Raw genomic sequence first — 14,781 nt, forward strand, 5'->3', positions numbered from 1 at the left:
CAGCGTGTGTAACAACCAATATTTCATCAAACGCCCACTCACTCCTTCCCCTTCTTCCATTCTTCCTCGTCTTCCTCTCCTTCACACATCTGCCAGTCTTCCTGCTCACACAAATTTTAGTAAGCATATGAGCTCGCGCAAGCCTCCAACCCTTCTATTTTTCCTTTGGCTCCCGACTCCCAACATCTACCACCCATCGGCTAATGCCGCAAGCAGACGTAACATCAACAAAAATGACCTCGCAGTCCACGACTGGTCGCGCCGGGCTTGTGTGGACCGAAACGCTGTTCGGGTTCAAACCAGCTTGGGAAAGTGAACCTTCACTCGATGCAATACGGGATGTTTGCAGCGAGCATTTGAGCTTGCCCGCTGGCAGCACATGTGTCGTCACATTTCGAGCTGCTGGCGCCCTCAACAAGATCTACACAGTCGAGAGTACCAAGGGCGCATTCATCATGCGAGTGTCGCTGCCCGTTGACCCTGGCTACAAAACGCGAGGTGAAGTCAACACGCTCCGTTTCGTTAGAGAGAACACGACAATCCCCGTGCCCAAGATTGTTGCATATGACGACGCTAGTAGCAACAAGATTGGGTTCGAATGGATTCTCATGGAGTTGATCCCTGGAAAGTCGTTGTACTATCACTGGCGCAACTTGACCATGGAGCAGAAGACCACTCTGGTTCAGCGCGTGGCCGAGTTGCAGGCACAGCTGTTCCAATTCTGTCCCATCGGCGGCAGCGCCACAGTCCGAGGTATCGGCACTCTTGGAACAGACACAACCGAGTTTGACATCCCCGGTAGAATTGTGTCCTACCCATTCGTCGAAGGCAACTGCTATGATTACGACATACCTCGAGGTCCGTTTCGATCAAGCCATGATTGGTTGTATAGCCGTCTTGAAATCATCCGCCGGCAGAAGCTCGAGGACATGGAAGCCGCCGAGGACGAAGATGACAGAGAGGTAGCCGAGGCCGCTCTCGAGGCAACTCAACATCTGAAGTCTGTCCTTCCTAAGATATTCCCCCATTGCAGGGATACGAGGCCGAGCGAACGGCCGTTTGGCACCATGACATCTCCCAAATGAACATCATGGTAGACGAGGGTGGAAACATCACTGGCATAGTCGACTGGGAGTGTATCTTTGCCGCGCCTTCTTGGATCATCACCAAGACACCGCACCTCCTCCACAATACAGAGAGAGACGAGGAACCTCGTCGGGATGAATACGGTGACGAGACTGAGGAGGACCGAGAGCGAGAGCGCCAGATCCGTGGCAGTGCCGCTTTGGATAATGATGGCAAGAACCTCCTGTACTGGATTCACCTCAAAGAGTACGAGGACACCCAGTTGAAGAAGGTCTACAACATGCGAATGCAACAACTGCTGCCATCTTGGAATGAGATGATGGAAGACGCAGAGATGCAACTGGATTTCTACGAATGCCTTGAAGGCACTGCAATCGGCTTGGGTACCCTGGCAACCATTCATTGGGCCAAATCCATCGAGAAAGGAGATATCGTCAGAATTGGCGAGGATAATAGTGGCGATTCGACGGATGGTGAGCACGAGGAGGCGGAGCACGAGGAGCATGAGGGTGAGGAATAAGCAACTGCCAACAGAATAGCTGTCGAGGTAATAAAAAAGACAGTACCACTGATATCATAAAACTGAAGCGTTCTCCAAAAGTTATAAGTCCAAAAGAATTATTAAGAATAATGGGAAGATATTCTAAGATTATATAAAATACTTAAAAGTAATTACTTTACTGGTATTCGAAGTACTCCGTGGTCTAGGAAGGTATCTGCTTCCGGGGCGTAATTTATGTAATTGATCGATGTATGCAGTTAGCCGCAGCTGCTAAATGGAAATTACTGTTTTAGGCCACGGCATTGGCATTGACGCGCTCCAGTTTCGCGACAATGGTGACTGGCAATTAGAAATTAGAACTCAGAACGCGCTGCAAGCATGTCAGTGACACGGACCCACTTCTCCGCCACGCACCCCCGGGCTCCTTCATGGGCTCATCGTTAACCTAAAGTTGGGCTCGACGCTTTTGATTGTTGACGTTCGTTTCGTACTTTTCAGGTTGTATTGAAGCCATTCCTTTTTTTCTCTTTGGATTTTGGAAACGACTTATTCCCAGAGCGATGCCAGTACAGACTCGTCGTGCCGGCGGCGCCGGTAGTGGGCAGCAGCAACCCGTCGAAGCACCAGCGCCCAAGGTGTATAAATCGAAAGCAGCCGCCCCGCAACAGCGTCACTTCTCACATCGTCGCAGGCAGATCAAGACATATGGGCATGACAGGCCTTCCAGGTTTAAGGGCCCGGCGCAAGGCACTCTCACCCAAATGGACTTCGTCACCCCGTCCCCCCGCAGAGGACCATCTCATCGATGACCATGATGACGCTGCGGATGAGCATGACGGCGACGAGCAAGATATTGAGTTAGACCCCATTCTGCCCAAGAAGTCTCGAGCCAAACCAAACCGCAACAACAGGCGCAAAACCACGGGAGACGGGGAGGAAGCTGGGAAAGCCAGGGGGTCCAAGAGGCGCAAAACCATGGGTGATACGCCTAGCGCCATCATGTCGAGCAGCTTTCATACCCAGACTCTGACGCAATTCCTCTCAAACACGGATGAGAACGGGGAAGACTGGAAGATTGAGGACTCTGAAGCAGAGACGGATCTGGGTCTAATCGAGGACACTCCCAAGCGAGACGTAAGGAGTCGGGATGCCCTTGAGACCACAACTGGAACGGGGACAAAAGCGGCATCCATAGGGTCTCAGATACCGCAGGAAACCCCCAAAGAGACGCCTTCCAACCAGCGGTCGCGGTTACTAGAGATACCGTCTTCGCAGTCGCCAATCACCCCCATGCTTGATCGATACAGTCCTGCAAATGAACCATCACCCTTGAAGGCGCGCTCTTCGAATATTGGAGCCCCTATCGCCACCCCCAAGGGAATCATGCGGAAGACGCCTAGGACGCTGGAAGTACAGGACACATTCAGTTCGTCTCATGGTTCCCCTACCACCCCGACTCCCAAGGCACGGGGAGTGCTTTCAAGCGGGTCAAAGCAGGTTTGTTTTGAGCTACCTGAGAACAAGGAAAATATCACTCCTGGCCGCACCAAGCCAAAGTCACCCAGGACTATCTTTGAGAAGGCATCCAGTCGTCAACCCTTGCGGGAAATCCCCGACTCCGACGAAGAAGATCTGGACGCGACTGAGAGCGAGGCAGAGGAGGATGACGCCAGTGCTGCAGGGAGAAGAAATGACGAGAGCGCCGTTCTTGGACATGACGAAAATGTTTCTATCGCAGAAGATCACTCGGCTGAGAGTTATGATGTCAGTGCTGAGACCCAGGCTATCCTTATCTCTTCCGATGATCGGCCAAGCGAAAACGAGAGCGAGGATGGTGTCGAGCCTGTTGTAGCGGAACCTGAAGACAAAACAGGCACTGCTTTAGAAGGTGGCAAAGATGAAGATGAAGAGTTTGAGGACGAAGAAGTTACCCCAGTGGCCAGACCCAGCCGACGTTTACGATCCTCACCCAATAAAACGGTTCCTGAGGAGCCGACTGCCCATACCCCAACGCAGGCCTATACACAACCTTACACACAAGGCCTCGAGAGCCAGCGTGTGCCTCTGGATGCTATCCGGGCCACGGGTCCCATGTCGGAACGCTCCGACATCATCATCTCCATATACGGCGAGCACGTCAAGCGTATGGTAGAGCGTACCAAGACCCATGAATTCCGCTCCTGGAAGATGCCTGAGTCAGTGCACCGTGTCTGGGTATACATCACCAAGCCCGCGAGCGAACTGCGCTACATGTTCCTCGTGGGACCTCCCAAGACGCGCGGCGAGATTGATGACGATGGCATCGGCAATGCCGAGTTCAACGCAGGAAAGAAGAAAGCGGCCACCTACGCCTACGAAGTGCTCCAGGCCTATGAGCTGAACAACCCGGTATCGCTCGAGACCATGAAGCAACACGGCTGGCCTACCGCACCGCAGAAGTATGCTTACGTTCCTCCTGCCATCGTGGGCCAGCTCACCGCAAACTTGCGATGCGCCTTGTTCGATGAGGGGGAGGAGGATGCCGATGACAGTTTGATCCGCAGCAGTCCCGTCCGCAGCAGTCCTAATGTGACGGTGTCGCAAGAGATTGCTGAGCAGATCCGGAGCGACATTAGCCACTCGACCCAGTTAGCCTCAGACCACGCTGAGATCATCCCTGCCAGCCCAACGCCGCGCAAGAGAGCAGCGCCACAACCACGAGTTACCAGCTCTAGGAATGACAACGACGACAGCGTATTCGCGAGGCCCGTTATGCCCCGTTCCCTCTCTGGCGCCTTGGCAGCCGCAGCCGGGCAAGAAAACCAACATAGCACCCGAGGAGGCTATGTGCGGGCTTCGCAGGCTACTACGGTGAGCCAGGCCTCAACATCTAGCCCCGCGCCGTCGCCTGAGAAAGCCGCACCGCTCCTGTCTGCCCATCGCTCCTCCATGCCATCCAGCGCGGGCCGCAGCCGGGCTGCCGGTCCTGCCGCTGTCGTCGAAAGCAGTAGCCCGTCTGCGTACCGTTCGCATCGCCACTCACTGCGGTCGTCGCAGTTGCCAACCAAGAGCCAGATGCTGCCGGATAGCTTGATAAACCAGCAAATCGAGGAACCGCCGTCTATAATATGGGACTCGGCAGATGAGTCCAATTAGACAAAGACGGACTATTGCGAAATGCTTCTTCGTTTTCTTTCTTATTGTACTGCGATGCGGTATGCGCATTGCTACCGAGGGCTTCGTTCTGAAACATGTCGATATTGATTGAGGGGAGGGTTTGAAATGTATTCATGAAGAGGAGGAATTGGCGTTTATAAGATGTTCTTGCCACGGGCTGATGATGGGTTTTGCATTTATATAGAGCAGCAGTACGGTCATGGTGTTTATTGATTGCTAGGATAACCAACCATAGGGTATAATGATGATTTCTTGCTTGGTCTTGATCTCGATTATTGCTTCACACACCGTAATCTCGGCAACCTCTGGATGGGCAATAGGAACATGTGAGTTGATTCGACTTCTAACCATGTAATTGTGATCTATTTCCTACACCCGATAAAACAACGCTCCCAATTCCCTCCCTCCCTATAACTTGGGCTCCCCATTCTTCTTCTTCGCCCCGCCGCCATTCCGCGCCGGCGGCGGCCCGACCCGGCGCAAGAACTCCTCGCTCATAGTCGCCTTCTCAAGGAACGGCTTCTGCGTCCAGCGGCGGTACTCGTCCTCCTCGGCGCGCCAACGCTCCATCTCGCGCCCGATCCAGCGGGCGGCGTGGCCGGCGCACAGGCCGGGGACCTCCATGGGGAACAGGTGGCCCCTTCCTTCCACAACGACCTCGGCGACGCGGCCCGCGGCGGCGCCCCCGCTGCCGTTGACGCCCGTGCCCGTCACGGCCATCTTCTGGCGCCGCTTCTCGGGCCCGCTGAGGTCCGACGTGCCGCCGAAGACCCAAAGCACGCTCGGGCGCAGCTCGGGCAGGCGCCGCAGGATGTTGGCGCCCTCGGCGCGGTAGAAGGGGAAGGGCACGCGGGCGTCGAAGTCGTCATGGGCCGCCGCGTCGAACTCGGGGATCTGCGAGAGGTCCACGCCGGAGCCGTCGGGCTTGTAGAAGGGCCACAGGGGGCGGAAGAAGGTGAAGAGCTCCTGGTGCCGGCTGGTCGCCAACGTGACCTCTTTGCCGTTGGCTTCGGCCTCGGCCTCGGCGACGGTGCGAGGCAGCGTGGCCGTCGGCAGGGCCCGCAGACCGTGCTGGACCCAGGCGTCGAGCACGCGCGGGTCCCAGGCCTTGTAGAAGGGGCTGCGGCGGAAAGACTCGGCGGCTTCCTCGCGCGAGGGCCAGACTTCGCGACGGAAGGCCGAACCGCGGGCCGGGGTGATTCCCGGGCCCTTGGTCTGGAAGGTGAAGCGCGTGATGGTGGGATCAAAAGCGACCAGGGTGGTGATGAGGCGAGGATGGAGCAGCGACAAATGGGCCAGGATGTTGGCGCCGAAGGAGTGGCCGACGCCGATGATGGGCCGCGGCATGTCGTCGCGGAAGACATTGACCATGTGCAGCAGGTCGCGGGCGTGGTCGTTCCAGCTCGGGTCGTCGCCCATGGTGTGCTCGTTCAGGATGCCGCTGTGGCCCTGGTTGGTGATGTCGGCAATCCAGATGCTGCGGATGCGGAAGCCGTTGGATTTGGCCGACTCATGAAGGTCAGCCCAGAGGGCCTCGTACAGCTCCTTGGGAAAACCATTGGCATGTGTGCCTACGATGGTGACATCGCCAGGCTGTGGGCTGGGGTTATCCTGGGGAATGTATTGCTTGATGGCCAGGTATAGGACATCGTCCTGAGAATTGGCCGTGGCCCGGGGATATTCTCGAACGTGCTGAGAGGCGATCTTGTGCTCCTTGATGTGGTAGGGGGAAGGCCATGTTGCACGCGGTATGAGGATTATCTGTATCCGGCACAGAAGGGCAGATACCATCGAGGCAATGAGACAGAAAGACGGCCGTGGGAGGGGCGCGGCTGCTTCGTGCGCCACCTTCGCATCCAGCCAGCCAGCGAACGAATTGTTTGCTTCAACCGTCTCTCGCACGTAACACCGAGCCTCGGCACGTCGACAGCGACAACAACAAAGGGATGGGGTGTGGTGGTAGTGCAATATCTTGAGAGATGGATGGAACGAAGGGCCCTATCTTCTATGTATGTATGCATGTAGACAGACCCCCTGCCTTTTTAAGCCGTTGCTGGCAGCCGATGGGCCTCGGCAATAGTGCACTTGATTGACGCCGACACCCCGACTCCCCGACTGCTTCGACTTTCAGCCAAGTACTTATTCATGACAATGCATTTCGTCAGTCTATCTATGGCTGCAAAATAGCAAACATCAATCCCACACAGACAGGGCAACGCAACGTCAGGATGGCCTTCAAAACCAGACCCCCCCAAGCCCAAGACTGCACGCCGTTGTCCCTTCCGGGGGACCATGTAAAGAATGGGGTTCCAGTTCCAGACGCCTGAACAACCGGCCATGCAGTGAAAATGCTTCCCCTATAAAGCTTCAATCTCTTATACCCCATCGTCGCCATTCGTTATCGTTGCGCAAGAGTGGGGAAACTCATCCCTCCTCGATAGCTTCCTTTTCGCTTTTCGAGAGGAACCGCATGTCCCCCGTAATAACAAATCCCCCAAAACGAAGAAAATCAATCGCTGAGAGCCTCCGCACTCTCTTTCAACGCTGCTCTCATTCTTCCACTTGAACTGCACGACTCGTTGCTGCCCAGCACTTGCCCTCTCGCATCTTACGATAGATGGAAGGCACCCTGGCCCTCACGAATGGCCGTGAACAGCTGTCGTCTCATCCTCTCAATCGTCGTGTAGTCGGGCAGTTTGAGATAGTTGACGCACGTCATCACACTTGGCAGGTAGTCGTCCGACGTGTACGGTGTTTCACTTGGTTTGCACACCACCGTGAACATGGGCGTTAAACTCTTGAATCCTGGTCCCAAGTCAGTATGGCACGTCGGCATCATGCTCTTATCACACCATCTACTTACCTCCAATTGGTAGCTTGGGACTGCCCGTCGTGAATTGAAGGAAATCCCGACGCTGGGGAGCCGTGAGCTCACTCATCGTCTGGAGGAGGTTCTTGACGCTTCGGCTATCCATATTGAAGCCATGGTCGGCTTTGATAGAGTCCATGAGAGCTGGATAACGAAAATGTACTATTAGCAAACCGCGATTACGGGTTAAGAGACGAAGTTGCTTACTCTCAAGAGACCAGTCTTCGTCGACACGGCCAAACAAAGTAACAAGCTCATCCGGCGTGAACGCTCGCAGAGCCGAGTAGGGGAAGACCTGGGCAAAGCCGGCGCGGAACGCATCAACTTGACGCTTGACCCCGCTCCCCAGAGTCATATCAACCACCTTGTCCAGGTATGAGTCAACGTTATAGATTGTGACAGGTATATGGGCTCCTCCGGCCTTGAGCTCAATCTCCGGGTACCCAGGAAGGGTGAAATCGAGGGCCAAGTCTTCGAGTCTGCTGTGGTCAATGACAATCTGCTCCGTGTCGGCCACCTTCTGCGCCGCCGTACGAGACGGGTCTTCATCGATCGCCTTCTTAGCCAAGGCAAATTTCTTAATGAGCTTGAGAGAATTAGCCAGTCCGGGATCCACAATCTTGACGGCGCCGAGGGATGGTTTGACCCCAGCGCCTTCGTCCCCAATGCGGAAGAAGATCGGGTTGAAATTCAGGTCGATGATACGCGAATCAATCATCGAACGAGCAACGAATTTGCCCAGCATCTTAAAGAGCTGGAGAATGCGCTCAGTATTTGCTGACGAGTCTTCGTCGGCCAGCGGTCGTGGAAATAGCCCATGGGGACCCGATACAAACTCGTCACTTTCGTTCGAGTCCGCTTCTCGCCAAAGCTTGAGCTTTCTCTTGGAGAATTCCTTGGAGACGGTGGAATAGAACTCAAGAGTGGGGCCTAAACCAGTACCTACTTCCTCAAAGTATTCGACTTCAAGGATACTCTGAGACGCTCCGTACAACTCCATGACTTTCAGGGCGGACTCGAGAATCTTGGATCTCGATATACGCACTTTCTGGCGTTGGAGGCGACCCAAGAATGGGCGCTCATCTCTGCTATTCCTGCGATTGGTCTCCTCCTGTTGAGCATTCTGCCAACGGCTCATAGACCGAGCGTAGCCAAACGAGGTAGACTGGAGGAACAAATGTCGCGTTTCAAAGGGGAAGAGGAATGGATAAAGCCGGGCCAAGTCCTCACTCCAGCTGGGAAGGCAGTTGCTAGCTACAATAAGCGGCTCCTCCAACTGGCGGTTGAGCTTAGCAGTCAGCTTTGTGTTGACGAACTGAGAAAGAGGCTCGACATTGAGCTTAAGCGCGTTCTTGTTTTCAACTAGAATATCGTCGATGTTGGCATTGAGATCGTGCATGATTTTGAGAAGACGCAAAATAGAGGCGGTTGTGGGGTGTTTAGCCAACGACGTAGGCGTGCCGTTTGCGTCAACTGAGCTCTCAGATGCGGGAGCGAAGCCGATGGACTCCGCAGGTGGCGGCCCGGGGACTCGGCGGAACTTGATAGAGTGCACCGCTGACCACACACTACGGCTGAGGTGCTCCTCGGCAGGTGAGGCCGTGTGGACGGCTCTGTAGATGGTGGTATCATTGGGAATCACTCTCGAGTCGAGGCTGAATTCAATGTGCCAGTCTTGGGGAACCGACTGGATAGCTGCAGCATAAGACAGCGGCCGGGAAGATGATGGAGCCGGCGCCGGCGCCGTGGCCGGTGTTGGCGTTGGCGTGCTCTGTTGTGACAAGTTGGATGGAGCCTGGGTAGCACTGCGGTTTGGGATGTTGCCGAGCCCACTCTGAGGAGTGGGAACCCGTGTGCCGTCTTCTTTCCTTGCCGTAACTTTGCCGCCAGCAGCGACCTCAAGGTTGACGGCTGAAGGATCGTGAGCCGGCGCTTCTTCCATATCTTCGTCTAATTCGCCGACAATAGCATCTAGAGCACTGCTGTCGCCGATATCGCCATCGTCGTCATCGCTCATCTGTTTCTCATCTGCACACTCCAGGGCGTTCTGCAGATCTTCGTCTTCCTCCGGGGGAGGGGAGGCGCTGCTGGGGACTCTGCAGTCGGTGCTGCTTGTCGACGAGAAGACCTCCGCAAACTAGTCTTCTCCCGCCCCGTGCTTGGAGGTTGATTGGGTGTCATGGGCGAATCTTGTTGGTTAGATGATCGCGACTTGGACTTCTTGGAAGGCCTGGAGCTAGAAGACGATGCTTGGCCGGGAACAGGGGGTGGGGGAATAGGACTGCTCGAGTACCCGAAACGTTCCGCGAGTCTGTCGGCGGGGAAACCGGCGTGCCCGGCCATGGCGGCCAACGCCCTGGTCAGCTCATTGCGTGGACGCGAGCCCCTGGGACGATCGTGCAAGCTAATACGAGGTCGCAGGTAATCGTCCAGGGCCTTGAAGGTAGCGATAGCGTGAATTGATACCATGATGCTGCGATACGATCGTGGGATATCGCTATTATCGTCAGCGACCAGCTTCAGCCGTATCTGCTTAGCAAGCATTGATGCAGCGCTACTGCGATTTCCATCAAAGGTATTCTGGTGTACAGTAAGGACTTCAAAGTGTTCCGAGCGACTAAGTAAATCTTGCAATTTATGTGTCATGACACTGAAGGGGGTGGAAGGTGAGTCGGCAGATGCTGTCTTTAGCTTGGATCTTACAGACCGGCCCATGAAAACTTCCAGGAACGCGGCCCTAGCAGCGTTGGCCAATGTCTCATCGGGGTTGCTGAAGACCTCTTCTAGGACACGTACCAGCCCAGACGCCAGAAGCTCCGCGCTTGTAACGCTCTCCAAGACATCGGCATCGAAGTACGAGGCAAGCTTCTCGAAAAGTGCAACGCCGTTTTCAGGGGCCAGGTTCTTTGCTGTACGCAGCAAATAGAAGCCCTCGATATCCGAAGCCAAGGCCTGTAGATCGCTGAGAATCTTAATAGCCTTCTTCTTCATGGCCTTGCCTTGCTTTTCGGACTCGTGGCTCTCGAGGAACTTCTTGGCTACCTCGGCGATTCTTGTTTTCATGGAGGGAAGGTCTGCAAGGAAGAGTCGGGGAGGCCCATCGACAGACATAGTAGATCCATCCGAACTAGGAGACGCAGAGATGTCGTCCTCGTCGTGCTGATCATGGTCGTTATCTTCGTCATCCTCGTCCTCATCCTCGTCTTCGTCATGGTCGTCTTCGTCGTCTTCATTGTCGTCCTCGGAGTCATTATGGATTGAAACGCGATCATCCCCACCGTCAGCCGACACTATGCTTGGTTCTACTATGGTCGCGGCGGGGGTCGGCTCCTCGATCTTTTGTTCCAGGACATCGTGGTCATCGGCCAACTTTGCAATCTCATTGATGACGCCTTCGCGGTAAATCTGGTAGCGATAGATATCGTCCATGCGAGTCAAGAGTAGCTCAGTGGTCTGAATAGCTGACATGACCAGCGAGGGGTGATCCTGCTGAGATAGTATGGCGGCGAGAAAAGAAGCGTAAGGAACAGACTTCAAAGCGTCGACAAGAATGTCTTTGTCAAGATTAGAGAGCATCTTCACTTGGGCAGTAAGGACCTTTTGTCGGACGCTCAAGTTGACTGTGCTCGAGAAGGCATCTGTCAAAGTGGGAAACAGGATGAGAGCAAAGCGTCGGACTTGATCCTTGCAATCCTCCAGAAGCTCAAGGCGCTTATCGTTGGACGACTTCTTTCGCGACCCAGGCAATGAGGAGGGTGTGATTGGCTCATGGCCGTCAAGTAGACCGTGGGTCTGCGGGCCTAATTCATTCCACTTTGCGCCGGGAAGCAACTCGCAGACGACGTTAAGGGTCTCGATGATTTGCTCCCGGGGCCGGTGAATTAAAGCCTGCATTATGACCACGCTGTCCAGTTTGGACGCCACATCTTCAGTCTCACTTGGGGGAGACACGCCGGTCAAGATCTGGTACAGAGTCTCGACGACGTTCAGCTTGAAGAGCTCGGCCGATAGTCTTGGGCTAGCTCGAGCAGTAATGGCCAAGACACGGAGGAACTGAGTGTGGATGTTGGCACTGATAAGATTGGTGGTACCAGGGACCAGGAGGCGGAGGACGGCCTTAAGAAGGTCGACACTGACGAGTTCTTCCAACTTGCTTGAGTGGTACTTGAAGCTCTCGATGATACGCGTGACGCAAAGAGAGGCTTGTTCAACGACTCGCTGGTCGCTGCTAGCCAACACGTTGAGTAGGATGGGCATGACCTCCTTGATTACAGGAAACGAGTCTTCAGGGATGTTTCTGCAGCAATTGGCGGCTGTGGTCACAGCCGTCCGCTGCGTGCTGGTAGCGAAGAAGTCTAAGTAAGAGAGACACGCAGTCAAGCCGCCTTCGCGGACAATGCTGGTTGGGTAATCGACAGAAATCTTCTCCAGAGTGCTTAGAGCCTGCTCGGCGAGGTCGATGAACTGAATCTCGAGGAGTTTCTGGCACAAGACAGGGACAGCGCCGCCATATACGACGTTCGCAGTGCTAGCAGGTAAGGCCTCCATTAAATTTGCCAGGCATCTGCAGGCGAGAAGCATCATATCGGGATTCTCTTCGCCAGTGATTTCGTTGGGTTGCATCAAGACCACCAACTCCTTTACGAACGAATCGGGTGAGAAATGGCCAGCCAGGTTATCTTCGTTGGACACCAACAATATCTCGGACAGCTCCTGTAGAGCTATCATCTGCATGGATGGGTCCTCCTTCATTCGCAAGCTGCTCAAGAGCTCCCTTAATCGTGACGGCATGCCTGACATCATACCTGTCAAAGCCCTGAGTGTGCTGCCCAAGCTAGAGCCAGGCGGGCCACCAAACCCGCCGAAAGGGTCGTCGTCGTCGTAGTGGCGATGCGGCTCATCATCATCGTCGTCCTCATTCTCGTCACTGTCGTCGTCGGGATCATGCGCGGGAGGGGGTGGCGGTGGCGGAGGAGGCTCGGTGTCCTTCTCCTGCTCATCTGTACCCGTCATGGGAGTGTCCTCGTCCGGCGGAGGGGCTTGGTTGCCTGAAGTCCGCTTTGAACGGCGGCTCGAGCTCGAGGGTGCTGGTATCGGATCTATCCGCAATCTCGGTTAGCATACATAGGCAGGCCAGTTTCTTCAGTAACGCAATTGGACTGACCTTGAGTGAGCTGGGTGCCACGCTTATTGCGACTGGATTTCCTGCTGGAGGACGAAGAAGCTGGTGCCGGAGGCCTGCTGCCTGACAGAGACTGTGTGGGAGAGGTTCTGCAAATAACTGTCAGTCCACAGTAGGGCGCCTGAAGCAATAGCCATAGGGTGTTACTTACTCGTCCTGGCTCGACATCGTCGCTGCTGCTTTTCCCTTCTTTTTGCGGCCTGGGGCACTGGAAGGTTGAGGGTTCTGAGGCTCAGCTGCTGTTTGGGCAGGAACTTGAGCTTGGGCTGGCCCTTGGGTTTGTTGCCTCTTAGACCTCCGGGTATTCGGTTGTGCAGCTTCGGATGGGGACGGTTCGTCGTCTACAGCCTTTCTCTTAAGAGCCTTTTGTGCGGAGGAGGTGCGGGCGGAAGAAGACGCAGGCTGGCCTGCAGATGATGGCCCAGAAGACTGCTCTGCAGCTCCGCGGCGTGCAGAAGACCTAGTTTGTCTGGAAGACATGAGTATATGCTCTCTTGATGGTTTCTGTAAATATGATGAGGGAAGAATGAATGAGCTAGGAGTGTGCGGTTGGGAATAACTCCAGGGTCAAGAAAGTGCGACACCTGGGAAACAAGCTGAGGGCAACTTCAGGTTGGTGGTTGTTGGTGTGCGGCAGCAGCAGCAGCAGCTTCTCCAGTGAATGGAGTGCCAATGAAGCTTAATCCACTAACCCCTCGTACCCCTCGTGATGGTTGGTACTGGAACAAACACAAAAAAAAAAAAAAAAAGACAACGGGAGCATCAGTGGGAAATTCAATGGTGCAATAATCAACGCCGAAGGTGAGTTGAACAGCGGGGAGTGTACAAAGGTTTGGGAGTTGCGATTCGATCAGGTACACTCAAAGAACAGTTGAGTGGCTTAGTGGACTGGCAGTTCGGCGGTTTGGTTGATTCCTAGGTTGCGAACCAGGGCCCCTCCTAAAAGTCCAGGCAGGTAGGCAGGTATGTGAATGTGGGTTTGCAGTTGTTGGCGGTGGTAATGGGAATGGTGATTGCACCTCACCACAGCTCATCTGCTAAGAAGGCCGGAGCAAGCGTGCATGCAAATGGTGCACGAGTTGCCTGGAGAGATGCAATGGGATGGATGGGTGCGATGTGGGCAATGACTGGGGAATGAGTGCCTGGCCTCTTATTCTTTTCTTTTTTCTTTTTGGAAACCACTGGTTATTTCTCTTGCGGGAAGGGACGAGGTGACAGTGTTTCAATGTTGGGTGTGTATCTTGATCAATTTGAGCTGTGCTCAACAAAAGTCACACAAAGAACGGGGGCAAAGTGACGCATCACGGGCGTGCAATGATATTGAAGTTGGGCTGGTGGTGGTGATAGTGCTTGTGCTTGTGCGGGCCATGTCTAGAAGGGTGTCAAGTCTTGAAGGGATGAGTCGTACCTGGGCGATGCAGACGCTGTCGCTGTCGCTGTCGTAGTCGTTGCAGGTACGGGCGTCGAGGCAAGTACGCTGGATCTCACGTTGGAATAAGGTGTTTGCGGCGGCCTCGATCTGATATCAGCAGCGGCGGCAAAGGCAGAAGCGGAAGGAAGTCGCGACGAGCTTTCGTTATCGACTGCCGATCTCTGGCGCTCTTTCCCAGCAGCTGATCTTCGGGATGCCATGGATTACGCCATGAAGGCCGTCGTCTTGTAAACTTGGATTCGAGCTCCTTTTCAGGGGTGACTGCTGTGTGGTTTCGTTGGTCGTTCGAGTATCGCTTGCCGCGGCACGGGCTGATGTATGTCGTCGTCGCCGTCGGGTTGTCCTCGGGCTGGCGAGGATAAAGAAGGCACTAGATTCGGTGAGGTAGGACAGTCCGAGCAAGACGGAGATGGCTCGTATGCTCCAGATGGTCGGTCGATGCCGGATTCGCGTGCGGAGCAGCTAGCGGGCTACCAAGCTACCCGAATGTTCGGTGATGTTTGATGGATTTGCTCCTGTTGGGGGAGGAAGATGGAGGATTGGGACGGAACCAA

General features: G+C 54.8%; 4 protein-coding genes across 4 annotated transcripts; 2 read left to right on the forward strand and 2 right to left on the reverse strand.

Moving 5' to 3' along the window:
- Positions 1–233: 233 nt before the first annotated feature.
- PG998_007869 (Aminoglycoside 3'-phosphotransferase/choline kinase domain protein) lies at positions 234–1,606 on the forward strand (the record flags this gene model as incomplete). Its single annotated transcript, XM_066874685.1, has 2 exons — positions 234–1,004; positions 1,034–1,606. 2 exons carry the CDS (start codon positions 234–236, stop codon positions 1,604–1,606), a joined length of 1,344 nt encoding a protein of 447 aa, XP_066730630.1.
- A 542-nt stretch (positions 1,607–2,148) lies between these two features.
- Positions 2,149–4,723, forward strand: PG998_007870 (uncharacterized protein; the record flags this gene model as incomplete). The annotated part of the gene is made up of 2 exons (XM_066874686.1): positions 2,149–2,358; positions 2,381–4,723. 2 exons carry the CDS (start codon positions 2,149–2,151, stop codon positions 4,721–4,723), a joined length of 2,553 nt encoding a protein of 850 aa, XP_066730631.1.
- Positions 4,724–5,152: 429 nt separating this feature from the next.
- Positions 5,153–6,535, reverse strand: PG998_007871 (uncharacterized protein; the record flags this gene model as incomplete). The annotated part of the gene is made up of 1 exon (XM_066874687.1): positions 5,153–6,535. The coding sequence occupies one exon, from the start codon at positions 6,533–6,535 to the stop codon at positions 5,153–5,155; it is 1,383 nt and encodes a 460-aa protein (XP_066730632.1).
- Positions 6,536–7,352: 817 nt separating this feature from the next.
- PG998_007872 (HECT-domain-containing protein) lies at positions 7,353–12,963 on the reverse strand (the record flags this gene model as incomplete). Its single annotated transcript, XM_066874688.1, has 6 exons — positions 7,353–7,549; positions 7,608–7,757; positions 7,821–9,721; positions 9,826–12,712; positions 12,778–12,884; positions 12,947–12,963. The coding sequence occupies 6 exons, from the start codon at positions 12,961–12,963 to the stop codon at positions 7,353–7,355; spliced, it is 5,259 nt and encodes a 1,752-aa protein (XP_066730633.1).
- Positions 12,964–14,781: the final 1,818 nt, after the last annotated feature.

The sequence above is a fragment of the Apiospora kogelbergensis genome, assembly GCF_038363985.1.
Source record: "Apiospora kogelbergensis strain CBS 113332 chromosome Unknown utg000005l_segment0_segment0, whole genome shotgun sequence".
NCBI lineage: Eukaryota > Fungi > Ascomycota > Sordariomycetes > Amphisphaeriales > Apiosporaceae > Apiospora > Apiospora kogelbergensis.